General features: G+C 44.5%; 4 protein-coding genes across 4 annotated transcripts; 2 read left to right on the forward strand and 2 right to left on the reverse strand.

Moving 5' to 3' along the window:
• Positions 1–5,893: 5,893 nt before the first annotated feature.
• Positions 5,894–9,435, forward strand: LOC117842790 (purine permease 3). Its single transcript, XM_034723303.2, has 2 exons — positions 5,894–6,889; positions 8,876–9,435. The coding sequence occupies exons 1-2, from the start codon at positions 6,098–6,100 to the stop codon at positions 9,218–9,220; spliced, it is 1,137 nt and encodes a 378-aa protein (XP_034579194.1). The 5' UTR covers positions 5,894–6,097; the 3' UTR covers positions 9,221–9,435.
• A 4,075-nt stretch (positions 9,436–13,510) lies between these two features.
• Positions 13,511–14,717, reverse strand: LOC117845371 (glutathione transferase GST 23). Its single transcript, XM_034726397.2, has 2 exons — positions 14,167–14,717; positions 13,511–14,059 (listed from the first exon to the last, which is right to left on the reverse strand). The coding sequence occupies exons 1-2, from the start codon at positions 14,482–14,484 to the stop codon at positions 13,709–13,711; spliced, it is 669 nt and encodes a 222-aa protein (XP_034582288.1). The 5' UTR covers positions 14,485–14,717; the 3' UTR covers positions 13,511–13,708.
• A 306-nt stretch (positions 14,718–15,023) lies between these two features.
• Positions 15,024–19,064, reverse strand: LOC117845369 (phosphoribosylaminoimidazole-succinocarboxamide synthase, chloroplastic). Its single transcript, XM_034726396.2, has 12 exons — positions 18,665–19,064; positions 18,479–18,580; positions 17,838–17,967; positions 17,610–17,702; positions 17,439–17,527; positions 16,876–16,956; positions 16,463–16,552; positions 16,039–16,128; positions 15,855–15,905; positions 15,707–15,753; positions 15,468–15,525; positions 15,024–15,388 (listed from the first exon to the last, which is right to left on the reverse strand). Exons 1-12 carry the CDS (start codon positions 18,986–18,988, stop codon positions 15,332–15,334), a joined length of 1,212 nt encoding a protein of 403 aa, XP_034582287.1. The 5' UTR covers positions 18,989–19,064; the 3' UTR covers positions 15,024–15,331.
• A 2,612-nt stretch (positions 19,065–21,676) lies between these two features.
• On the forward strand, positions 21,677–25,472 carry LOC117845142 (serine/threonine-protein kinase PEPKR2). The gene is made up of 3 exons (XM_034726072.2): positions 21,677–22,663; positions 24,492–24,788; positions 24,861–25,472. Exons 1-3 carry the CDS (start codon positions 21,904–21,906, stop codon positions 25,160–25,162), a joined length of 1,359 nt encoding a protein of 452 aa, XP_034581963.1. The 5' UTR covers positions 21,677–21,903; the 3' UTR covers positions 25,163–25,472.
• The last annotated feature ends 1,698 nt before the right edge of the window (positions 25,473–27,170 follow it).

Raw genomic sequence — 27,170 nt, forward strand, 5'->3', positions numbered from 1 at the left:
ATCTGATTTCCCATATATGATGATGCTCCGTGAAAACCTATGCATAGGGTCATTTCCGTCCACCCAAATGGCCGCAATCCGTTCCATTTCAGGAGCATTGTATCTCCTCTGATCAACAAAAATACTGGTATTGAGCTCAATCGTGTACTCTTGAATGTTTGAAAGACTACCAAGGCTCTTGAATGCTTGGACGTATGGGTTGTCTTGTAGAGTTCCTCAAATCAAGCGAATTAAGTTTTCACAAGATTAGGGGACCTCTGGGTCTGGTGAGCAATACTTTCATCAGTGTCATATAAATAGAGCTGCATATGGCACGGTCCTTTTCTACCAGGCACAAGAGGATCTAGCTTGTGGTAAATTTGGCCAAATGTGCCTTAAATGTATACACACCGGTACCTTTCGCTGATGCGAGACGACAATCGATGGAAACTCCAAAGCAAGTGAAAGCGAAGTGAGAGTTAAAGTACCATATGTGCTTTCGAAAATACCTTGCATCCTTATCTGTTTGACTCGCAAACAACCTCCGGAGCTCAGCTGGCACTTCTGGTATAAATACGTTAACCTTCCCATTCTTGCAACAGAAAGCAGGACCTTCACCTAGGAACCTCTTTGCATGGCGGAACTGACAATTATTTGCTTTCTTCAACACAAGATGCTTCTTAGGAAGCCCTTTGTAAACTGCATCATATGGGTTGGGACCCTTTGGTACTAGATCGGGATCTCTAAAGTACTCGTATACGACATCTGCAGATATACGATCATAATTGAGTCAGGTACCAGACCATAGAGATGTATATTTGATGCAGTAAAGAAACATACCCTTCCGTTGAAATATCCTTGCCTCATCATCCTCTAGGATGTCCGGCCCATCATCGTGTGGGTCCATTTGATCAAGATCATTCTCTGTTGCATTAGAATATAGATTTATAACAGTTAGATATAAGCGTTTTAATTATCGATTCCTGAAAATATATATTAATAATATATCTTCTACTCCATGCATTGGATCGTCTGGTTCCCATATGCCTGAGTCATGTTGTTCTCCACCAACTGGATTGTTAATAAACCCCCTTGTTATTGGACCAGACCTTAATTGGGTTACTGCAGATTGCAAGGTTCCAATAGGAGGGGTTGGTAACCGTTCATCTTAAACAAGCAACAAAAATTAAGAACATATTTATTAGTATATGATGTCAATGCATTACTTAATAATGTCTGCACTGAAATAATATTAGAACCTAATTTCTGTAATTTCAAAAAAATGTATTAACCTTGTATAGCTCGTGTACTGCACCTTGGTTACACATGCTCTCATCGCCAACTCTCGTTACTTTTTAATATCTTCTATTGCTTTTTAAAGTCCGACAGCTCAGCATATCTTTTTCGGTCTCTTAACCTCTTCAGGTTCTCTGGAGACACCTCATTTCCAACTGAATTGAGCCAAAAAAACCATCAACATAAATGTACCGTCTTAACAAAAATAAAAACATATCATACATCTTTGTACTCAACAAAAAAATTATATATAGATATTAATATGTCGAACCTGCGTCTGGAGTAACGACATTCGTCGTTAGTGCAGATTGTACGGTTCCAATTTCATTTGGCTGTAACAGATTATCTACATGATTACAAAAGCATAATCTCAGCCTCTGAACCATAATTTAAGTGATATACAAACATCAACTTTAATTGATCATCTGAATATACACCATAGGTTTGTAGAGTCATGCTGGTCGAACATTTTCCTTCATCCTTGTGATGGTAATTTTCTCAACATTTTGCATTCCTCTTGGCCTTATGTTCTTCTATCATGTTAAAATATCTGTTCCTTGCCTTGTGCCTATCTTTCTCCTTCCGCCGTTCTTCTGGAGACACACCATTAACCCTGGCTAGATTGAACATCGACAATATTAATATATTATAATGGAAGAAAGCGTGCAAGGATAATTAATGGTAATATATTATAACCTGTTCCTGACAAGAGATTTTCTCCAATTAGCGTTTGATCTATTACAGATTCTTGATTGCTCGTCTCTATCCTTGTATATGTATCATTGCGATGAAGCCAATTTTCATGAGCATCTAGTGGAACATCCTTGGATAATACTGCGCACCAAAACATATCATGAAGACCATGTACAAACATTTTTGTTATGATTCTTTACAAATCAATAAACAAAATTTCATCTTACAGACAAACCTACAGTGTTTGTTGGGGCCATTATGGATGAAGCACCTGTCATGTGCAGTGAATTAAACTGTTGGGACATGAAAAATACACAAGAACAATGCATTGCACATAGTAGTACCAGGTGTTTGCAAAGTTGCATTGGTTGATTGTCTTTCGGCTTTTCTACGATAATAGTTTTCCCTTTTTTTGCATTCAGCTCTGTTTTCTTCTCCGTTGGCATGCTTGCATATCTTTCCCTTGCCTTTTGCTGTTTATACTCTTTGATCATCAATACCTCCATTGGCAAAACACCACAATGTAAATAAAATTATGAGGTCAATCACTCATAAGAAGTTAAGCACAAACACAGAAAAACACCAAGGTCGCCACTGGCAACATTTTCTCCTTCTCCCGACAATGTTGGCCCTAAATCCGAACCTTGCATCTTAAGAACACCACCAGAATGATGATTTGATGTGTTTGTAATATCTCCGAGGGGAACACGACGGTCCATTTGGAAGACATCAATCACAGCTTGCATTGTGAACATGCTATTTATCAGCCACGTACTCACATCGCATCTAGGTAGTAGAAATATATGTAGTTAGAAAAATTATAACGGAACGATAATTTTCTGGACAAATAAAGCAATCATAGAAAAATCGTATACATCCAACCTCCTTTGATACAATTGAATGCTTTTACCATTGACAAGTGCATTGTCCATACAACTAATAATCATATATTACCTCCAGGAGTAAGAAAAACATGGGAACAATTTTATTTCTTTGATGGCAAAGAATCCAAACATGATAATAATATGCTATGAAAACAGTAAGCTTTACTTGTTTTGAAACAGTCAGTTGCAACTGTCAATGCAGCAGTGAGAATTGAAAGGAACCAATGCATTTTGACAACATGACGAATCAGTGCAATTTAATCTTTATAGTATGGATTACAGAGGTAGCTAAACACTGGTCAAACGAATCCCATATGTGTAGATTATTATAATTTAAATGAACTACTTGGCAATGGTAAAAGGATTCCACATGACAATTGTGCAACTAATATTGGCATAATAAATTTGGTGAATTCAACACGATAACTTGTAAACAATTAATAGGTGAAAATCGTATATGGACAAGTTCACACGAACCTTGAGGTCACCATCTTGTATGTACCTATCAGATTCACGCATATTTCAATTCACATACCAGGCGAGTGGCTTTGTCGCGGAGGTATTTCACGGCACTCCGGCAGCGGACTGCTGTTGGTGCCCGGCGATGGAGGTCTCGCTAGTCGCTAGGTCGTGTCTTCCAGCGACTACACTGTCCTGTTATTCGCGTCTGCATGCAACATACCAGCACGTACGCAAGCAACCGGAATCAAATTTCATATTGACGTTGCAGCATGCAATTTGGATCGAACTTCACGTACCTTGCATCGTGCGCGGTGTTATTCATCAGCACTGTGAATTGTTGTTCCGGCAACTGCGTTCGTCGTGGTGGCCACGTTGCCGTTCCTGCTCTTACCTGCGTGGTTCCGATCGTCACGTCAATGCCGGCAAAAGATGTCGACCTCGACGTAGTTGAGGCCTCGCCGCCGTCTAGGGTTACGTCCGAGCGCGCGGCGGACGGATTGGAGCGCCTCGGATCAGGGTTGGCCAAGCGCGGCAAGCGGATGGGTACTGGACCTGGTGGCGCAGTTGTGATCTCCTCGACGTCGTACCGAGGGCAGGCTGGAAGCAAATCTATATTATCAAATGGAAAGAGCTGGCCGTGATCTCCAAATTTTGGCAGGGTGCTTCATTTGCGTGATTGATGATTGACCCATACCTTGATTTACGTCGGAAATGTTGGGCGGGAGGTAAAATTTACGTGGGTACGTCAGGGCGGGTAAGGGAGAGCCGCGGTGTCAAAACAAATTAGAATTTGACGGAATCATTTTTGCTTTTGTGTTTTTTCCCGACTCCCCCCATCCTATCACACACCTCACAAGTGGGTCTATTGTAAGGGTACTGGTGATTGAATCTAGGTAAAAATTGTTTTCAATTCTCTCACTCTTTATAGTACGTAGATATGTGTTTTTTCTATCTCCCTCATTCTATCACGTACGTTGACTTGATAAGTGAGCCTATTGTGAGAGGTACATGTGATTGAATCTGGGTAAGAATCACTCTTTGTAGTATAGGTAACGCGCTGGGAGCTTTTACATACGTTACGACGTTACGTCCCGGGCTGGACGCTGGACCGCGCCGTCGAACCTGCCTGCTGCTGGATCTCGTCTGGTGCGCGCGGCTTGCACGGACGTGACGCCATGATGGACCTACTATCTATCCTGTGAACCACGACCTGATCCAGTGAGGTCAGAGTGTGACTTGGGAGGAGACGCGTGCGTGCCCTGTGTCGGCACGCAAGGCATGGTCAATGCTCGCACAGGCACAGCCACCGAGGGCGTCTTGATGCGTTCCTATCGCATGTCGCCGTCTATCTATCCGAAGGGGGTGCTGGATCCGAGCAAAGTTTGAGTACCTGTAACATCCAATGTTTAGATACTAATTAGGAGTATCAAATATAGACTATTTACAAAACATATTACACAGATGAAGGCTAAATGACGAGACGAATCTATTAAGCCTAATTAGTTCATGATTTGACAATGTGCTGCTACGGTAACCATTTGCTAATGATGGATTAATTAGGCTTAATAGATTCATCTCGCCGTTTAGCCTCCATCTGTGTAATTAGTTTTATAATTAACTCATATTTAGCCCTCCTAATTAGCCTCCAAATATTCAATGTGACACGGACTAAACTTTAGCTTCAGGATCCAAACACCTCCGAAGTCTCGGGTCTGAAATCTGAACCGTAGGACAAAAAGCCGGACCGGAGAACGAACCGGTCAGCCACTGGTTCACCGGTCCAACCAGTGATTCATCATTTATCAATGTAATACTTATTTGTCATGATTTATAAGAGTAATATGCAAGTTTTATTACCAAAACATATCACATATGACATTATAGATGGGATTACATAGAAATAACATAATAATCTATTACCCAGAGTTCCAAAACCAATGTCCAAACGTCAAGCTGTTCACTGATTCAATAAAAAATAGGTTCATAATAGGTTCATAAGTTCAACCCAAAACAAGCCGGTTCGCACCGGTCCAATTGCATGACCGATTTTTAATTGAACTGAACCGATCTGGCCACCGGTTCACTATTTTTCCGATTCAACCGTGAACCTGTTCAGTTTTTTTCTATGCTCTGAACCGTGTAAAATGAACAAAAGTTCCATCCTTTTCTTATCTCGGAATACTATTCTGTTAGGCCATGTAGCTTGCCCCGGCTGCTCTCCGTCTCCGGCCATGGGAAGGTGGGGAGTCTATTCTGTTCTCGTATGCCGAACAGAGCCGTTGGCAACGTGTGGTGTGATATGGTGCTCGCGTGGTCCAGGTGCAGTGCTAGCATTAATTGGGCCGCGTTTCGGCGAATTCGGTCCCAGGGAGGGCACGCAGCCACGCAGGGGATGGGTCCAAAATGGCCCAAAACCGCCGCCAGACGTCGCCGAATTCCGAAAACCACCCGTCCCGCGCAGCTGATCTGCCGCTGTTCTGAACTGGAACTGGAGGAGCACACCAAACACCAAGAGAAAGAAGTCAGCAGTCCAAGCATCTACGGGACTTCGGCAGATATTGGACGCACAGGAGCTAGACAGAAAAGCAGCCTTTCGTGCTCTTCAGGAAATGTCAGTTGATTGGGTTCAAGGCTATCCCACAGTCCGAAAATGTCCAAGAAAAGGCAGCCTTTCGTGCACCTCCCCAATATATTATGGACACATCCGTTCTGGTGCTTTGCTGTTTGAGCACATCACCCAGCGACTCTAGGCCACCCCGTGCATACCCCGGCGCTGTTTCAATATGGAGGTCGAAACGCCGGCGCAACCCCGGGCGTCGCAGCCACGCAAGAACGCCGGCGCCACGCAGCCCGGCCAGAGCTACAGCAGCTCTAGGCTGCTGCGCAACCCGCTCCTCGTCGTCAACTTCGTCCTCATGGTCGTCGGCACGGCGGGCGGGCCGCTCTTCCTCCGCGCCTACTTCCTCCACGGCGGCGCCCGCAAGTGGCTCTCGGCCTTCCTCCAGACCGCCGGCTTCCCGCTCCTTCTCGTGCCGCTCTGCGTGTCCTTCTCCCGGCGGAAGAAGGCGGCCGGCGGCACGCCGTTCTTCCTCATGACGCCCCGCCTCCTGGTGGCGTCCGCGGGCATCGGCCTCATGACGGGCCTCGACGACCTCCTCTACACCTACGGCCTCGCCTACCTGCCGGTCTCCACGTCCTCCATCCTCATCTCCACGCAGCTGGCCTTCACGGCCGCCTTCGCGCTGCTGCTCGTGCGCCAGCGGTTCACGGCGTCCTCGGTGAACGCCGTGGTGCTGCTCAGCGTCGGCGCCGCCATGCTCGGGATGAACGCCGGCGGGGACCGCCCCGCGGGGGTGTCCCGGGCGCAGTATAGCGCCGGGTTCGCCATGACGCTCGGCGCCGCCGCGTTGTTCGGCCTCGTGCTCCCCGTCATGGAGCTCAGCCAGGCGCGCCACGCGGCGCGCCCCGGCGCCGCGCCCGTCACCTACACGCTCGTCATCGAGATGCAGCTCGTCATCGGCCTCACTGCCACCATCTTCACCGCGGTTGGCATGCTTGTGAACAATGATTTCCACGTAAGTTTGATTGTCACCTGCCAACTTTCTTTATTTTTGGCGGGGAACACCTACCAACTTTCTGTAGGAGTGTAGCTACTGCCTCCCGGCGCGCTCCGTCATACTTTCTCACACCACTGCTACACCAATAATGGCGACATCGCTGCAGCGCGCCATCTTCCTCGAATCCTTTTGCCACTCATGCCCCCACCACCCAGATGCGCAGCGCCACTGCTTTCGCAGATCGGCAGATCCCCACAGGCAAATCCCCCCAAATCCAAAGGCCATTGTGTCAATTTGATCTTGTTGACATAGCAAAAATTTTCCCTAGTAACGAACACTAAGGCCCCATTTGGATCCCTTTATTTTGAAGGAATCGGAGTCTAGTTAATGGGGTAGGCTATTTATCTTGGAATGTGGCATTCCACAACTTTCCAAAGTTTAGATATAAGTCTATCTTAAATTCATGGGGGTGGGAGATGGAAATTGATTCTATAGATCCTCATGCTACATCCTCACGCTACGTTTCTAATATGTAACTTATAGCACGCTCTTTGACTTGCTTCCCTATAGCAGAAGTGCAGCACATAAGTATCTCTCTCATATGGCCAACAATAATATACAAATATATTCCACATACAACTATATTAGCTTCATTAATTTGTATCTAAATTATGATTATTAGAATGGAATTCAATTCAAGGATCCAAACGGGACCTAAGTTGTAACCAAAAAGTTTCTGACATTTGTTTCTGGCGCTGCCAATATTTTCCCTAAGCTAGTTTAAAGTTTAAACTCAAACTATAATTTCAGGAGCCGCATTCCCACGCTCTGTGCTGTAGTAATGCTCTGATTGCAGATGCCTTTCTATTCTTTTTCCCTTCTAATTGGCCAAATTTTTCTAGTGAAAGTCAGAAAATTTAGGAGTGGAGTTGATCGCGAAATCTATACGTGCTAGTGCTAGGGATAGAGCATTGACAGCAATGGACCAATGGTCATCCAGATGAGGTTCCTTCTTTTCAATGAAGTAAACGAGTGGAGTTCCTCTAGTCATCCTTTAGTGATGTCATCAACAGACTACTAGTAAAAGGCAGTCCAAAAAAGTGCAGATATTGTAAACTACTGGGCCATTTAGGAATTTAATCTTATTTTATCCATAAAACCGTATACTAGTGGAGCTCATGTGCAAAGATTGAACGCCCTTTTAAAATGAAACGTGTGTAGATCAGAGCAAGTTTTTGAAAGATACACACTCAATCAGTGACATAAACAATTCCTAACAACTAAGATGAATATAGAAAAGTGTAAAATACAGCACAATACATCATTGCATATCTACATATTTCTATTTACGGGCACAAGAACACGGCACCGCCATTGTCTTTTGCAGATCGGCCGACCCCACAGTTGCCAATGTGCAAAATTTTGCCAAAAAATTCATCGTTGGGACAGTGGCCAAGCCAAAATGTGCCATTGTGTCAATTTGATCTTGTTGGTATAGCAATATTTTTCCCTGGTGATACCTTAAATTATTATAACCAAAATAAATTGCGTTTTTTTTTGCACTACCAATTTTTAGTTTTGATGTCAGTGGCCAAACAGACCCCTTAGCTAGTCTAAACTCGAACTAGAATCTGTAGTAATTTCAGGTAGATCAGAGCACTTTTTGAATAGATAGACACTCAAACAGTGACATAAACCATAATCAATTCATAATAACAGACAAAAGGACAACAAAAATACCTCATTGCATATCTCTTTGAGTTGAACGAGTTGTATGCATAGGTGGGTTAGGCTCACACAATCATGGGCAGTGTATGCTTGTATTCTTGAACAGGGAGCCCCTAGGAGTGTAGGCCTATAAAGGTTTCTTGCCAACACAAGTGCACTCCACTTGTGCATGTTGAATACGAAGTTTGGATCAGTACGAGTACCCCCAGCGCCTTTGAAATGGTGCCAGGCTGCTAGCTCACACTGACTTCAGACGCAGAGCAATGAAAAATGCAGGCAATCCCAGAAGAGGCGCGGCAGTTCGGGTTCGGGCGGTCAGGCTACTACCTACTTCTCGCCGGGTCGGCCGCCACGTACCAGTGCTTCTTCCTCGGCACCATCGGCGCCATCTTCTTCGGCTCGGCGCTGCTCGCCGGCGTGATCATGACCGTGCTCATCCCGGTCACCGAGGTGCTCGCCGTCATGTTGTTCAGCGAGCCGTTCAACGGCACCAAGGGCGTCGCCCTCGCGCTCTCCCTGTGGGGCTTCGTCTCCTACTTCTACGGCGAGGTCCAGACGTCCAAGGCGAATCACCAGTCCGACGACAGTGATCCACCAAATGCCGAGCATCTGGACCCGTAGATCATCTCGATCATAAATGTCCACACAATACTTTACGAGTAAGTTTTTACCCAACATTTGAGGGATTAAGTATTAAGTAGGTCATGCCAGACATGAAACAACATTATATGTAGATGGAGTTTACATGACAATATTTTGGATGAAAAGAAGCATCAACGCAGCAAAAGAACGGTGAATGCTGCCTTGTTCAAATATACTCGTACTGTCTACAGCGACGTTATAGAGTCAGGGCCGCAGGGCAGTTTTCACTTTTCAGTGTGCCTACTCCTCTGTAAAATTGATTTCCGAAATATCGACCGATGTGAACTCACCTTCTGGCGAGAACATGAACGCGCCACCAGCAAGCTTCTTCTGCGGGATCTGGCTGATCTTCAGCCGGTCCTTGTCGGTAGTTGTGGGCTTGTGGCTCACAGTGTGACCCGCGTGGTAGAAAACGATCGCGCAGCTGCGTCATTAAGAGGTATACAAGGGAATCGCTAATCAACACCCTTCTACCGTATTCGGATGTACACCTCTTTTACTGCACCTCCATGGTCCTTAAATATAGTATGCTGTTTAGAACAATCAAGCTAAGTACTTCTTTTTATATAATGTCTATGACAAACTAGTTCATTTATTTAAGAACTAATTAACTCAGGACCGAGCGAGTACAATCAAATTTTAGTTATATATTATTGAAGAAGGGGTTATTTTTATTCCAAAATTTTGAAGGGGCTACTTTCATTATTAAAGAAAAGCGAAGGAGCTACTCAGATACTCCGTCTGTTCAAGAATGCAAGGCTTTCTTCTATTTCAGAGAAGACAAATTTGTATATTTTAACTAGTCCAATAGTGCATAAAAGTTATACAAGTAATTTCGCTTTCACATACGACGCATGCTATATTGGTTTGTAATTATAGACGATACATTTTGTGAGAAAAATATCAAAGTTTCTCCCCATCCCCTTTCTCCGTTCCTTAGTTCTCGTGTAGACATGGTTTATTACGTGAGAAGATATTTCTTTCTCGGCAGGGCTATATAGCGCCTGTCGGCTGAAGACGTTGCATGCGTGTGCTGGTGATTTGGCCCAACTCCACCCTCTTGCTGTTTCGTTTTTTTTTTCTCCGAGCTGGCACGCGGAGGGAGAGGTGCCTCCGGTTTCTTTTTCTTCAGTGTTTCTTTTCCTTTTTTCCATCCGTTATTTGTTTCATCCCTTCCCTGTGTTATCTTTCATTCGTTTTTTTCTTTTCACTATTTATTTCTCTTCTCCGGTTAACATATTTTCTTCCTTTCTTTTTCTTTTTCTTTTTCTTACAGAAGCTTTTCCTTTTCACTCCATTCTTTGTTTCTTTTAGTCGTATGACAACCTAGCAGACTCATTTATATTATAATTTGTTTCGCAAGCTCATATAACTCTATTATGACTATTTTTCCTTCTTTTTTTCTTTTACTTCAATTTTCGTTTCTTTTATTTTATCTTCGATCTTATTTTCATTTCCTCATTCTTCTTTCCCTTTTGATTTCTTTTCCTTTTTATTAGTTTAATTAATTATTTTTTATATTTTAATTTAGATTCTCTTCTATATATTTCTTCGTGTACGTAATTTATATTTTTTTCTTTATTTGATTCATTTTCCTTTTCTATTTTTACTCTTCTCTTGTATTTTTTTATAACACTATATATTTTTCTTAGTACATAAAAAAAGTATATTCAAGATTATTACTTAGTAAATTTAGTTGTTCTATATATATTTATTAGTTTGGAGTGTAAAATTATGTGTTCAATAGACTCATTCATTCGCGAATGCAGTTACTTATCCTAAATGTATTTGTTCAGAGTGTACAAATTTGTATTCGGTGAGTTCATAGAATTTGTTCTAGGTGTATAAATACTTGTTCTATGAGTTCCAGCAATTTATTCGAGGTATGTAGATGTTTTATTCTGTGAATTCATATAATATGTTCGATGTGTACTACTATTTTGTTCTGTAAGTTCGTATAATTTGTTTCGGGTGTATTTATTTTTGTTCCGTGAGTTTATATAACTTGTTCAATTAGTATAACATATGATTTCATATAATTTGTTCCAGTTGTACATATTTTAAAAGAATGTTCTAAATTGACGTTCATATTCTACTATCTTATCTTACACAATCAAATTTTCAATCTTTTGTTTACTATACGTCTATTTTATTTGTATCATGCAATCTTCGTGATGTTTAGTATTTCATTCGCTATTTATAATCATTTGTTCACCCTATTATTTTTTTTGTTCATATTAGACAATTATTTGTTCGTAAGAAATACAGTGGTGCAATCGGACTTTAATTTGGATGCTCAGTTTATAATTTATGACTTTTTTAATTTCAAAACTGCATGCACGTGGATGATGTCATTAATAATGTCTTCGTTTGCATGCATGCAGAATCTTTTCTTCTTTCTTTGTAGTTTTCTCACATAGGTGAATACACCTCGACGCTCTAATTATTGTGTCCGCCCTACTAAAAAACACACTGGCCCACTAATCCCTTTGGGTGGACGGACGCGCTAATTAGAAGGTGACAAATGCAGATTTGTCGCCTCTAGCGACATATAACCGCGTCCATTTCCTTCTCTTTCCACGTTAACTCTCATGCCACATCAATTTTTTCCATACATAACATATATTTAATTAATGCTATAAAAAAACATACCAGTCACCGGGTAGAGGTTGGGACTGTCCTCAAAGAGGTTTAGATACTAAGACAACTGTTAAGGTACGCACTTGTGTAATATAAATACTAGTCCTTTTAGGAGCGGATCCAGGTAACAGCCAAAGGGGGGCTGAGCTCTTCTTCTTCCTCTTCCCCCACCTCTTCTCTCCCATCTTCTTCTCCCCTCACCTTTCTCCTCCCCTACCTCACCTTGCTCCAATGGAAACTGCCTGGGGGACTCCAGCCCCCCTTTGGATCCGCCACTGAGTCCTTCCAAGTTTCAAAACTTCACCAAACTGTATCATCTATTCGCTGCATACACTATAATAAAATTTGCATTGATATCCCAAGCCATAAAAACATAGTTTTAAAAAAACTCTTTACACTAACTGGATCTTAAACCCGTGCACAAGTTATTAGTGTTTTAATAGACCATAAAATTTGCGTGAAAACTTCCAGTTCCAATCGGATCAGATAGATCCGTGAATTAGGATTTACTCCTCCATCCCAAAATTGTAGAGTTTTTGTAATTTAGGAGCATGCGTTGGGATTTATTTTGTTATTTCATTTTATAATAAAGAAATTGAAAAATTTAGAAACACGTCCACTGGCTATTTGTTTCCATTGATATTTTACTCCTTTGTGAGAATTTATAGAATATCTTTTTTCTAGTAAGTATTGTCTCAGAATTAACATGAAGACTCAAAAAGGTTACGAGCTTGTCCTAAAACCTAAGCATGCAACTAGTTTCTACTGTTCGTATGACTTCTGGAATTACTTTCACCATGTACCTCAGTCCTCACTGATTTGATTGGAGAGCTATGTATAGTAAAAAAAGAAAAAGTGTACTTTTCATCCCTGTGTATTGCAAAAGTGTGATATTCATTTCTCATGTTTTATTTGGTGCAAATCAACCTCTTAGCTAACTAAACCGGTGCATTAATCATTCACACCTTAGTTTAACAATGGTTAGTACCATGCGATGGCAGTTTATGCCACGTAATCATCTTACTAATCCCTGCTCAGCATTGTAATATGCTGAGTTGAGGATATAGAGCATACAAAAATCAATAAATCCTCTAAATTGGCTGCTCCATAAAAAATTTATCGAAAAAATTAATGGAAGCAATTTATGCCGGGTGATTGACTCAACATTAGACGTGGCTAAACAATGACTAGTAAGATGATTACATGGCCTAAACTAATATTATATGACACTAAACCATTGTTAAACAAGGTAGGGATAATAAATGCATCGGTTCAGTTAGTTAAGGGGTTGATTTGCACCAAATGAAATATTAGGGATGAATGTCACACTTTTGCAATATTTGAGGAATGAAAAATACTTTTTTTATAAAAAAAAAGTTGCAGGCAACCATAGCAGAGCTGGGAGCTCGAGCTCGGCCAAACGGGCCACTAGCTGCTGGGCCTACTGCTGGCCCCGTCGGGCGACATATGAACCAGTGCTACTTCGTCGCGGCCGCACCAACGGTGCCAACTGCCAACTCCAGGCATCGCCCTTTTTAGGCAAACGCGGAGCATCCGAACCCCTAGGAAGATGATCGCATTTGGACATGCCTATACTGCGCATTTGCTTGGTCTTCGGTACTGAGGGAATTAACGGATAAGTAGCCAATACCATATCATATCATATGATACAACAGCGTACGGATAAAACTCTGGAGTTCTGAAACGGACAGAGATTGACACGTCTTCCAAACCTCTGTTGCGCGCCCAACGTGCTAGTGCAACTTATTCAGCTATAGGTGGCGTTGATGAAGCAAAGCGTAGCTACACTAGAATCACCAGCCGTCTCTACGCAGAGTGGAGCTGCTCACGGCGGGCCTTGTTGGCCGCGACGAGCCTGTCCCTGTCGGGCAGGGCCGCCTTCAACACGTCCACGGCGAGGATCCGGTCGAACCAGGCCTTCATCAGCGGCAGCTCCTCGACGGTGACGATGCTAACGCCGCACACCTCCTCGACGACCGGCAGCCAGTGCGCGAACCACCCGACGACGATGTCGAGGTAGCCCACGGCGTCGCCGCCGAAGAACTTCTTCCCCTCCAGCGCCGTCTCCAGGGTCTTGAGGCACTGCTGCGCCTCCTGCGCCACCTTGCGCTGCTCCTCGCCGGTCGCGGTGAAGATCGGGTACAGAGCGGCGTTGCACTGGAGTAGAAGCAGGCACACATTTCAGTCCTCCCTCCCGTTAGACCACACCCTCTGCTCCTTGAGCTAACAGAGTCTAGTAGATCATGCAGCTGCAGGTTGCGTACCTTGTCTTCAGCGTACCTGGCCCAGAACCTGGCCTGAGCACGCTCGTAGGGGTCGGCCGGCATGATGGGGTGGCCGCCCTTCCAGGCCTCGTCGATGTACTCCACGATGATGGTGGACTCGGCGATGGGCTTGCCGTCGTGGACGAGCACGGGCACCTTCTTGGTCACCGGGTTGTAGCGGAGCAGGTCGGCGCTCTTGTTGGCCAGGTCCTCGTCGACGTACTCGTACTCCACGCCCTTGAGCCGGAGCGCCCACTCCACCCGGATCACCATCGGGCTCGCCCACATGCCGAACACCTTCACGCCCTTCTCTGCCATTGCTGGAGCTCCGCTCTTCTGCTGCTAGTGCTTCTGTTGTTGCAAGAGAGATGATGAGATTTTGTCCCCTTATAGATCAGGATACCCTCCGAAGTCAACGGTTGGATTCCGGGTCATGGTTGGCCTTCCAAAGGAGTTAATGGTATTATTTAAAAGTGAGTCACAACAGACAAGGACACGAGGAGAGTGCCGGAAGATCTCTGGTCACAGAAGCTTACTAATCTGGTCTGAGTCTCAGAGAAGCTTACTAAGAGAGGAAGGTCTGGTCAGAGACTCAGAGAAGCTTACTAAGAGCGTGGTGTACTTCCACAATACGTAATCCACAGATAAGCTTTATAGGAAAATTTTACTATATTGGGGAAAGGTCCGATTACGCTAAAACATAGTACTGAAACTGTTTGGATTGTGATTTGCGACGTTTTCTTGTTTAAACAATTATGTTCTAAAGTGTGGACAAGACTTGGCAAACTCAGCCATTTGATAATGTTACACTGACTTACACGAGGAAATTAGAGGAATAACGGCATGCACACTGCATCTTCCTGTCTCAACTCTCAAGTATGCTTGTTGCATTTCTCTATTTAGTATCCCTTGTCATGCTCCAAGCAGATCAAACAGCAGAGCATGGCAGTAGCTCACTTAAATACAACTGGCTCCTGATAGAATTTATTACCACAATACATCACGGAAGATGTGGATAGTTTCGCTTCATCAAGCCGTCATGGCAACCTTTACTGGAAGGATATATGGCATGTGCACATGCTACAATTACCGCGGGAATATCAGTACCAGAAATTCACCTCTTGCTGTCATCAGCAATATCTGCTCCGGGATACTCCATCAGCAATTACAGGTCCCGTAAGGCTTGAGCAACATTCCTTGAGATCCTTTCATGAATCGGTTCCTGCATCTTACAAAACATTGCTTCTAAGGATTTGTTTATCTGCTAAATTAGAAGCACACAAATATAGTCTTCTGTGTACCTGTGTTTCAGGGATCTCGAATTTTGCATTTGTGATTGTCTCGAACAGGAAAATGTAACTGCAGTGCATATTCAAGCAAACTCTTATTCAGCTAGAACAAAAATCATCCTTGCATGAGTTTCATGTTACATGTACATACTTAATGTGCATAAAGTTGTTGGTTGGACAGGATATAAGAATCAATGAAAAAACAAACTGAAATGGGACATGACAACAGGGGCTTATAGAAATAGACATACCGCCAGGCTAGCTCACAGACCAGCTCCTCCGGAGCTTCTGGCAGAACCTAATTTTTTTCAGTGCATTGCACTCAACAGAATTAAGTTGGTTCATTATAGAAGAAAATTCTGTTAGTGGCTTTAAAAACTGAGTACAAAGAAAATATACCTTGTCTTCATATGGATTGCAGTTGTCCTTGAACCAAAGCCTTAAAAACTCCTGTGAGAATTAATTAATACATTCAGAAACCTCATCACTATAAATGAATTAAACTGTTTGAAAGGCATAAAGTGCATCAAGGATTCAAGATGATCACCCCATACTAGATGTGTATGACTCAAGGGTAGTTTACCTTGTCAACATTTTCAGGTTCAAGACCAGATTTGAATCTATCTTCATATGAATTAGCAATCCAATATCTGCTGGAGTCAGGAGTATGAACCTGCTTGTCAAAAAGAGGAGACCATTACTTTTATAAACATGCAATTCAGCATTTCAGTATCTCAGAAGTTATAATACACTTTTACTCAACATAATTTTAAAAATTTAAGAGACTACTTAGTAAAGAAAGTTTTCAACAGCATGAAGTGATCAATTGATTAAACAATTCCGCTAATATTTATTCATAGAACAGCTAGTTAGTACCATCCGATTCCGTGGAATATGTTTCGCTGTTGCAAAATGGTAAACTCATACATAATCTGCTAGTTGCTGGGTATAATGAGCATAAGGTTTGCAGATAAGAAACATTTATAAAATCATGTCAGAATTACAACCTCATCAATCAGCACGATTGTCCCATCCGCTGTTTTTCCAAACTCATACTTTGTGTCAACTAGAATTAATCCATTCTCTAAGGCCACTTGCTGCAAATGGAAAAAAGGAAAGACAAAAGAGTATCAACAAGTTACACAATTGCAATGCAGCTTTAGCATAGAAGATCACCAAGTGGACTCATTATCTCAAAACAACTCTAATTCCAGTGCATATATGCAAAGATAACTACAGTCGTAATTTGTAAATACCTAAGTGGCAAGCTGCAGGGATTAAAACTAGAAGCATATCAAAGTAAAATCCGTAACGTTGCGAGTCCATTGTTCGTAGTGCTTGCCAGTAAAATTAAATTGGAATGCTACTGTATGGACCTGAAAATATCTCAACAGAAACAGAAGAAATAATAATTCACCACCTGTCCATATGCAAACAAGCTTAAGGCTTTGCTTCCTGCCTCATCAAAATCATCCTTTGACATCAGCCCTGATTTGATTATCTGCGGAATATAATGGCAAGGTAAGGGCCTCTTTGCATAACAAATAGAATCATTAGAAGCAGGTGATGCAGGCATGCAAAAGCATTCAGATGCCAAAAAAAATACTACCAATTCTCAGATGTTCATGTCCCAACTAAGTATAACCTATACAGCTGATAATAAGCTCAGAAATCAAACAAAGACTACCAGATCCCTCAATCCTGCCAAAATACCAAACAAAATGACATAACTATCTGACAAGCGACAGGCAGACAAATTAGTGTAACTTCTTGATTCTCCAGAATATGGGACCTACTTCATCAGATCACAGAACATAGGGCCGTCTATTGACCTATGGAATTGCAATGTTTGACTAATCTAAGAGCATTTCTTTATCCTTTTAGCATGTGATCTAGTGTTAGTAATAACTTACATGGGGTTATAACTCTTAGATTACAAGAGGAAATATATAAAAAGCAATAGAGAAGTTACTCAATTCATACCTCATCTGGAGTGACAGGGACATCATGATCTGCAGCTTTAGTCGTTGGTGTCAGTATATTCGCAGATAGCTTCTGATTCTTTACCATGCCTGGACCAGAGAGGCCAATTATCAGTCTAGAAAGAACAAAACGACTTCTAGTTTGATGATTATTGGTTAACATGTGGCATACCGTTAGGAAGAGCATTTCCACAATAGTTCCTGACACCCTTATTGTAAACTGTCCACAAAGATGTATCAGTGGTTCCTGTAACAAATCCCCTCACTGAAAATTAACATGAGAAGATAATATCAGTAATAAGAATGATAAACTAACAGATTAGCATAGAAAACAAACTTCTGCTTAATACAACTGCAAACTGGTAAGACAAAGATATATGCAACAAGCCTTAGGTCTCACCAACAAATTCAACTGGAAAAACTGTGCACCTTTTGGCAATTGTCACATTCTTATCAGGAGAAGACACTACTGCATTTGGAGTAATGTGACGGGTTCGATTGAACCACCAAAGGCTTGTCTCGTTAAGAACCTGAAATCATCCATATGACAGCATACTAAAACACATAATCATGGAACACAATTATTTCTAATCCCAAGTGCGCTCTGTTTCCAGCTTCATTATGTTGGAACAGACTATGATACAGCATAGAAATAAAGAGGTAGATCAAAGTTGGTAAAATTGTAGACCAGGATATGAACAGACTTGAATTATTTTCAAGTCAAAATCATTTGTGATTTTGGGCCATACTGTCAAAGAACTAATTTGAGTAGACTGATCGGTGCTTCTAACTCCATACACAGTAAATGTTTATTTACAAATTGCATTGAACAGAGTGCCCTTGAGTCTGAAGAACGGAGAAAGCAACTTCACCCTAGTAAATACTGCAGCTGCATCAAACAACAAAAGCAGGACCAACACAAGGACAAGGAGCACCCTGGCAACCCTTCAACAGTATGACAAATTCATGCAAATCTCGCAAATGGTTATTACTACTTATTAACACTAGTAGCTCAGAATAACGCGGAGATGAGGAGCATACCTGGCCTTTAAACGGGATGGAAGCAAGGACACGGTCGAACGCGCTCTGCCGGTCAGTGGTCACCAGCACCAGGTGCTCCCCGCTCTCGTACACGTCCCTCACCTTCGCACCAAACTCCAAAGATCACTCGCTGGAACCAATCGAGAAGAGAGTCGCAACACGACGACAGGCCAGCTGTTTGCTCACCTTGCCCTTGGCGGCGAGGCGGAGCCCCGGGACGGCGAGGTCGAGGCGGGTCTCCCCGAGGCAGTTCCCCATGGCGGCGCGCGCGGCGAGCAGGACGGCCTCGCGGTGGCCCGGGTCGGCGGCGAGGAGGGAGGGCGCCACCGCCGCCGCGCCTCTCCCGCCGGCCGCCGCGGCAAGGGGTGGGGCGCGGGGAGAAGAGGTGGACATGGAGATGTGGGGCAAGCGAGAAGGATGCGGGGATGAAGGTGCCCGGAGGAGCGTTTTGGCCGGGGTCGCGACGCGGGCGGTCGAGGCGGCGGCGGGGGGCGGCGTGGAGGGGGACATGGGAAAGGCGCGGAGAGAAGCGGCTTTTCGCGGCGGGCGTGCCTGGGCTTTCGGCTGGTTGCTGTCTTTTCTGAGGGCTGCGGCGAGGGGTTTTGGTGCCGCCAGCCGCCCTGGTTGGGGAGTTGTATTGAGTGCCTGAGAAAGGATGCTGGAAGGCGCACATTCGCTTCGAGATTGCACCTTTGCGCTAACGGTTGATAGATGCCGTGACAGTTTTTCTTTTAGCATAAATATATAGATGCCGGGACAGTTGATTAGCTATGTTATGAGAGAGGCAATTTCAAGCTAAAACATGGCAATAGAAATACTAGTAAAGACTAAAGAGGTGTACTTTCTTATAGATCATAACAGCAATGGTACACTGAGGTATTGTTGCATTGGGTAAAAATATAAACAGATTTGCGGTGCACAGACTATCAATAAATTTTCTCTTCGGCGGAATATAAATCTCAATGGCATCGTGCCACCACATCCAGCTATCAACTGTCATCCACTAAGAGTTTGATACCTAATCAAGCTTCCAATGTGAGGTGACAAGTTATGCTTTAGAACTTTATGCTGACTACACATGTGTTGAGTCAATTTAGAGGAGGAGATATACTACTTCTCTGGTGAAAGAGGCATGAAATGAGTTAGGAATGTTTAGCTATATGTCTATATAGGTTGAGCTTCTTGTGTTGGGATATGGAACTAGAAAATGTATCTTTTCAGCCAACACATCAAGTACCACGAAGCCTTTGTTCTTATAGTTCCATATAACCAGTATTACATCTAATCCAAATCCAACCTAGTACATGGCTAAACATACTTTGTTCTTATAATTCCATAAAACCAGTATTACATCTAATTCAAATCCAACCTAGTACATGGCTAAACATACAAGCAGGTGTCACTCCAAAGTTGAACTTGAGTTCACTCCCATAAAAATGGCATGCATGATCATTAGTCATTCCATAATAATGTTAGGTCTCGAATTCACACATTTTGTTAATTTAGCATTATTATATATATAGTAGCATAGCATTAGGTGTGAGACAGACAAACTCTCTATTAATTGCATATTAGTGACTGTATTTTTGTGAAGGAACATGCACCTTCCCCGTGGAATGGGAATTGGTTTTCCTCCATTTCAAACAGTAAAAACAAAAAAACTTTTTCTAAGAAATCCATTCATTTACTTTTTCTATAAAAATTATTTAGCAAAGTGAATGGTCGGTCTTTAAATTGTCGTGCTGTGTCATTTTGATCCCCATATTCTCAAAATGCATGTTTGGCTCTCTAAATTTTGGTTCGGATGTCATTTAGGTCCATATACTATTAAGAATACAGATCTAGTCACCTAAACTTGGCTTCATGTATCATCTAGCTTCATATACTCTCTAAAGCATGACCATCCCAATTAAATTGGTATTTTTTTATATATAGATATAATTTAATTATAGTAAAATAAAATGAACATGTGTAGAGAATATTGATATGCCGAATTCAGAAAGCTGGATGATCTTTTACTTCGGAGGCAACATCTTAGTTTGCTAGATGCACATGACATCCGTGCTTTATTATTCTTGGAAGATTGTTCAAATTTAAATAACTCGTAGTTGCACTTACCAAACTAAAATTATTAGAAACTTATAAGCTCCGTAAATTATTATACGGATATTGGGGAAGCTAACGAGGTAATAAAGCAAGTCAGGAAATATGTCAATAGAAGTAATAGCTTATTTGAAAGTAGAAAATTTGATCTTATTATGTTCTATTGGGTTGACTACAATACATTTCAAGAATTTAGGACCTAAATGATAACAGAACTAAGTTTAAAGGGGGGTAATCCCAAATTTAAGAAACCGGATCTATATTTTAGAGTACGAGACATGCACTTTACACAAAATCCTTGATTCCAAACTCAAATCGCTCTGGCGTTGAGGCATGGAACTGGAGGATTGATCCAGACCTCGCAGGCTCGAACTCGACGGAACAACAGCGAACAGCGGTGCACTGTGGACACGCCGTGGCCCTCACCCTCACCCTTCGGTCATCACCTGCTGGCTGCTGTAGACGTCTCTGCCAAGCGGAAACAAATACGAGGCCTGACCAACTCCGTGCCAGTACGCCCACGTACCGCCCGTGAAACATACTCCGTACGTCGATACGTGCGTGAGCTCCAGTCCAGCCCGAGAAATTACTCGGATTCCGCGCCAGCGGGAGCCGCCGACAATTCCAGCGCCGAACGCCCCGAACCCGAACTGCTATCCGTGAGTCCGGCGGTCAAGAGAACTGGGAAGAAACCCAGAGGCCCCTGGCAAATCGCTGCCGGCGGCCAGCTCAGGCGACGTCAAGCTCGTCCCGTCGCCGACTAGCCGTCGCCCCAACAGCAAACGCAACGCCCAGAGCAGGAACCGTCGCGTCGCGTCAAGTCGCGTGACTTTCCCGCAGGCCGCAGCGCCAGATCTCCCCCGCCCCGCCCGACTAGGGCCTACGCCCGACACCATCACGCTGCCCGGTTCCGCCCGTACGCTGCAAGCGCACGCGGCGCCCCTCCCAAAAAGCCGTGCCTTCTCCCGTGCTCCGCCCACGGCCCCACCCCACGTCCCCCAGTCCCCACTCCCGATCTGCCGACTCGACTCCTCGAGCGCCCGAGCCGGCCCGACGACGCCACACGACACGAGTCCAAGAGGACCAGCCAACTCCCACCACCGTCCCCTCCCCTCTCATCTCTCCCATTCTCCTCCCTTTTCCTCTCGTCCCCTCTTCCCCTCCTCGAGCCCCTCGCTCCCAATCCCCCCCATCTCGCAGACTCGCACCACCAAGGCACCAACCTTCCCCGATCCAGCGCCGCACTTCCCCCCACCCTCATGACACGCAAGAGGCGTAAGCACGCCGCCGCCGCCGCCTAGGGTTCCCGATCCTCCTCTCGCATGGATTCGCTGCCGCGGAAGCGGAAGGGCGCGCGCGCCGCGTGCTCGCTGGCCGGATCCCTCCACGAGGCCCGCGCCGCCGCCGCCACCGCTCGCAAGCGCACCTGCCGCGAGCCCAAGCCGCGGCCCGAGAAGAAGAAGCTCTCCTCCGGCGGCGGCGACGAGGCGGCCTCCGCCTCGGCCCGGGGTGGCGTGGTGATGACGGCGCCGCCGGCCAGCGGGCGGGCGGCGCCCGACAGCCCCGGCCGCGGGCTGAAGCGGAAGCTGGGCTGCATCGAGTCCGCCACGCGGATGGGGCGGAAGAAGCGGCTCGACAGCGAGTACGAGCTCGGCGCCGAGATCGGGCAGGGCAAGTTCGGTTCCGTCCGGATCTGCCGCGCCAGGGCGGGGGGCGAGGAGTTCGCCTGCAAGGCGCTTGCCAAGAACGGCGAGGAGACGGTCCACCGCGAGGTGGAGATCATGCAGCACCTCTCGGGCCACCCGGGCGTCGTCACGCTCAAGGCCGTCTTCGAGGACGCCGACCAGTTCTACCTCGTCATGGAGCTATGCGGCGGCGGGAGGCTGCTCGACGAGATCGCCAGGGAGGGGAAGTTCTCTGAGCAGCGGGCTGCCATTGTGATCAAAGATCTCATGGCGGTGCTCAAGTACTGCCACGAGATGGGTGTCGTGCACAGGGACATTAAGCCGGAGAATATTTTGCTCACCAAGGCAGGGAAGATGAAGCTCGCTGATTTCGGACTTGCTGCGCGTGTCACTAATGGTAAATTTTATGCAATATTGCTAGCTTTCAGTTTGAATCTCAACAAGATGGTATTGGTTACATTGTTATAACAGTGAATTCCGACAATGTAGTATCAATCAGGAATTTAGCTGTACTGTTTATATATTTCAGAAATATTTCCATGTTACTTGGGGTTATTGTTGGGTAATAAGGCTTAGGTTTCCAGAATTCCACTTGATGTGCACACTCATCACTCATCTATGTTTCACCATGGCTGCTAGCACTTTTGCAGGTTGCCCATATATGTGGAGGTTGCCCATATATGTGGCCTTGAGTACCAGCTAGTGTGATGTGGATAAGTTGGGAGTCAACTAATTTATACGTTTATGGCCTAGGAACCTAAGTGAGCCATGTAGCTCTGGTCTTCCTGGCTTGGTTGTGATGAGGTCACATCTCTGGAGTCTCCCTTAAGTTGGCGGCAGTCGATATCTGGTCTCAGTGGTCTGTTTTATTTCCCATCTGAGTTCTAACTGACAATTGATGTGATGTTTTGCGTCGTGTACATTACTCCATAAGAAGAAATGTTCTCAATACGTGCTCAGAGAAATGAGCGCAAGCTGTGTTTTTGGAGTCATGAGTTCACAACAAGTGTTCATTCACGTGTCATCTCCTCTATCTAGGTATGATAAGATAATTGAGACCTGGTGCTAGGAAATCTTCATATTGAGTTTCTGTTTGCTTGCATGGAATGTCAAGGTTAAAAGATTACATTGATGCACAAGACAATGATCTACGAGTCTACGACACCCTAATGTGCTAAGAAGTGTACTTTGCTAGCTTGGGTCTCATTGTCTAGTTATGTAACTAACTAGTTAGAGTAACTAAAAGATATCAGCTCCATCACTTGTCTAGTAAGTACCTGGTTAGTTTGTCGGGTACTTATGTTTTGGCTGCTTCGCTATATGTGCCGTGCTGCATAATAATGTGTTATGCTGTGTTTTTGGAGTCATGGACTGGTAGCAGGTGGCATCATTGTATCATCCATCTTGTTAGGCATGCCAAGAGAATTGATGCCTGGTGCTAACTGATGCTAATTAATGAATTTTTATTTGGGAGTGCTAGTGCTGCTTCTGGTTGTTGGCACAGAAAATTGGATTTGATGTCCTGAACTTGCACCAGTTCACAAGATGATTATTAAGTAATATTAGTTAATGTTTTATTATGCCACTCCAAGTCAAAGTGTGTTCTGTCAGAAGACAAGCATGGTCTTCCTAGTAATACCATATGCTGTCGTGTTTCATGTTCCAAATGCGGTTTAGTCGCTTAGAAATCAGTGCAGCTTTTGAATGGAGTTATATAATCTATGATTTGGAGTTGTATGGCAACATGGGCATTAGTTCCTGAAAGTAGCTACTTATATTTCATTATTTTGACATTTGTAGGGTACCAATGTATTTTAGCAAATCTGCATTGTTTAATTTTTGCTTCAAAATGTTTTGGCTACACACTTGTAGCCAGCACGGATTTGGTTCAAATACCTGGATCGAAAATAGCCCAAGCTGCAAGCTTACATCTATGCATGTAAAAACATTCTAATGAGATTTTCTGGATAAACTTAAGGTTTATTCTGTCTGGCTAGAAGGGATTTGTTATTTCTATCACTCTGCCAGCAGTAACCGATCCTAATTCCTAAGAGAAACATTTGAGCATTGAAAGTGTTTCTATTTCTTTTCCTGTTATACAGTAGTGTTTCTATTTTTTATTCTTCATCTCCTTATTGGCAAAATGCCATCTATGGAGTGTTTTACATGCATGTTTTTGTGGTTGTGCCTGTAGAACACTAGCTAATGTTTGGTGCATTAAACAGGTCAGAAATTGTCTGGCATAGCTGGGAGCCCAGCATATGTGGCACCTGAAGTTCTTTCTGGAAGCTATTCTGAGAAAGTTGATATATGGGGTGCTGGTGTGCTACTGCATGTACTACTGCTTGGCTCACTTCCATTTCAAGGAGGCTCTCTGGACGCCGTCTTTGAGTCTATAAAGATGGTTGAACTTGATTTCAGCAGTAGTCCATGGGAATCAATATCAGGTCTCGGAAAGGATCTTATTGGTCGAATGTTGAATCGAGATGTCTCTTCTAGATTGACTGCTGATGAAGTCCTTAGTAAGTTCAAGCTTCAAAGAGTGCCTTGCTTTATGTTTTGAGGATGTCTTTACTTACTGATGCCTATTTCAGGTCACCCATGGGTCCTGTTTTACACGGAATGCCCCCTGAAGGTGGTAACTGCTAATTTGTGTGTCACTAACAAGATTATAGCACCCATAATTCCACGGGGCAGACTTAGGTCAGAATGTGAGTCATTGTCAGACTTAAGCCAGAGTTCAGAGGAGCAGGATGAATGTGGCATAGTTGACGCACTGACAGCAGCAATAACCCGTGTTAGAATATCAGAGCCGAAGAGAAGTCGGCTCTGTAGCCCTGCTCTTCAGCAGGAATGCTCTTCAAACTTGAAGAGCAATCTGTGCACGGCTTTCTGACCTGACCCAGTGTATAGCTCCAGATCGCAACGGTGTGTCCATTTTTCTCGCTGAGATTGTTTTACAATGGCTCCACTGGCTGGTGTAGAGCTGAGGATAATAACTCGGGTTTTTCGGCAAAGCAACAAGCGGTTGGTATGTAGGTTTTCTTCAGTAAATACTGTTGAACCCGATGGTAGCCATTGCTGTAAATTTTGTAAATAGCATGATCCCTCCACCTAGCTGTGCGGCTGTGCCTTGGTTGCTAATTTATGTTGTCAGAACTGTTTCAAGCAATGTTCATAATTCATAAGCGTGCTGTTTTCCAATATGATCTTTGGCATGCGCTATAATGAACAATTGATCTGATGCACCTCAGTCAGATGAAATATGCAAAATTTCTTTTAACATGATCTCTGGCATCCGTCATAATGGGCTGCCTATCATTAACTTAGTACGGTCCAGTCGTGCGTGGATATCAATTCTTCGTATCCAATTATCCATAAGCAATTTTTTCTGAGACAATAAGCAAACTGTAGTTGTCTTCGGCCCATGCCGCCCGCGATCTTTTCCAAGTGAACCTGGGCCTGTTGGGCCTCCTAAATGGTCGTACTTCCGTTACGGAATGACACCAAGCCCAGCAGAGTCGAGTAATTAGCTCACAACCACCGCAGCTGCACGCCCACCCTGCACCTGTCTGTCGGTCTAGTGAGCACGCTGAGCGACCGGAGATCCGTTCTATTTGGCGAATCTTGTCCAGAACTTCGGATTCGAAACTTTTGTTGGAGTCGATTTAGGATTCATTTGGTGGCTGGGTCGAGCGCTGGCCGGCCGTCGGGCCTGCTCCCGCTACATATAGGCAGCTACAGGGTTCGGGGGAACCACCTTGTTTAGTCTGAAGATTACGAGGTCGAGATCCCCGGGACTTTCAATTAGATCGCGGGCGATGGTATCTCGGAAGCGGGCGGCGACCGCGGTGGAGCAGGATGATATTGATATCGGATGCAGCTTCCTGCACGAACTGTCCGGCGAGGAGCAACTGCCACCTCGAGCGCAAGCGCAAGAGAAGAAATTGCTGGATAAAGGCATTCGCTGCGCACGGAAGAGTAAGATCCCCTTTAGCACGGCTCATTTCAACTTTAGCTTCATCTATTTTACGCAAATCGAGATACTGTAGCGTGAAGCTGTTTTGCAAGCCGAGATTAAAATGAACTAGAAGCTGGGTGAAACCAGTTTTTTTAGCTTCACCGACTTTAACTTCACCGGTGAAGCCATTTTGGGATGAGCCGTGCTAAAGGCGCTTAAGTCACCCCTACTCTCCCCCCTCCGTTGGACTGGGTCCTGGCCGCTACTAGCAAGCAAGCGAATTGACAACTGAAGAAAAGCCTTCGTCGTGGGGAACGTCCACCGCGCCCTCCGCCACTACAACGCCAGGCACCCGGTACGCTCAGCTTTGATATGTGCTCATGTTAATTATGATATTATCAGAAACAGAAGACATGATGACTTGATGGATTCTTCCAGTTCATACACAACGCGCGCATGGCATGGCAGGGTGGATCCTGCGAAGCCCCTGATGGAAGCCCGCGCGTGTTTTAAGAACCACATCTGGTACCATATCAACTTCTGGGCTCGCAGCCGCAGCAGTAACCCAGGAGGGACTGCGAAGATCAAGCGCTCCTTCGCTGAGCTGCGCTACAAGCAAGACGATGGCCCAACAATCGTTGAAACGTGCACCCTAATCGGTAACTTCCGTTTTATGATTGATGTCAACAACAGAAGAGCCGCTTTGCCAATACAAAAGGCCGGAGCTGCGGATTTTGCCCCGGTGAGTACGACATCTTGCACCCCATCAATGGCAAGTATCTAAGCGGGAAGAGGTTCCCCGTCATAAAAGGCGAATTCACCTGGCACGGGCATACACTCCTTGAGCTGCCATTCACTGGCCGCCGAGACCAAGCCAGAAGAAGATATGAGGATGGTACTGGGCTGTTCCGGTGCCTTCTCAACTGGGTACAATGCATCTTTC

The sequence above is a fragment of the Setaria viridis genome, chromosome 2 (genome assembly GCF_005286985.2).
Source record: "Setaria viridis chromosome 2, Setaria_viridis_v4.0, whole genome shotgun sequence".
Lineage (NCBI taxonomy): Eukaryota > Viridiplantae > Streptophyta > Magnoliopsida > Poales > Poaceae > Setaria > Setaria viridis.

What these genes read in the sequence shown, in the direction of transcription:
- LOC117842790 (XM_034723303.2), top strand. Translation starts at nt 6,098, where the DNA reads ATGGAGGTCGAAACGCCGGCGCAACCCCGGGCGTCGCAGCCACGCAAG. An exon ending in TTGTGAACAATGATTTCCAC is followed by an intron (nt 6,890 to 8,875) that starts GTAAGTTTGATT and finishes TGAAAAATGCAG; the next exon opens with GCAATCCCAGAAGAGGCGCG.
- LOC117845371 (XM_034726397.2), bottom strand. Translation starts at nt 14,484, where the DNA reads ATGGCAGAGAAGGGCGTGAAGGTGTTCGGCATGTGGGCGAGCCCGATG. An exon ending in CCAGGTACGCTGAAGACAAG is followed by an intron (nt 14,060 to 14,166) that starts GTACGCAACCTG and finishes CTTCTACTCCAG; the next exon opens with TGCAACGCCGCTCTGTACCC.
- LOC117845369 (XM_034726396.2), bottom strand. Translation starts at nt 18,988, where the DNA reads ATGTCCCCCTCCACGCCGCCCCCCGCCGCCGCCTCGACCGCCCGCGTC. An exon ending in TTTTCCAGTTGAATTTGTTG is followed by an intron (nt 17,703 to 17,837) that starts GTGAGACCTAAG and finishes GTTAATTTTCAG; the next exon opens with TGAGGGGATTTGTTACAGGA. An exon ending in GCTTGTTTGCATATGGACAG is followed by an intron (nt 16,553 to 16,875) that starts GTGGTGAATTAT and finishes TTCCATTTGCAG; the next exon opens with CAAGTGGCCTTAGAGAATGG.
- LOC117845142 (XM_034726072.2), top strand. Translation starts at nt 21,904, where the DNA reads ATGGATTCGCTGCCGCGGAAGCGGAAGGGCGCGCGCGCCGCGTGCTCG. An exon ending in TGCTGCGCGTGTCACTAATG is followed by an intron (nt 22,664 to 24,491) that starts GTAAATTTTATG and finishes TGCATTAAACAG; the next exon opens with GTCAGAAATTGTCTGGCATA. An exon ending in GACTGCTGATGAAGTCCTTA is followed by an intron (nt 24,789 to 24,860) that starts GTAAGTTCAAGC and finishes TGCCTATTTCAG; the next exon opens with GTCACCCATGGGTCCTGTTT.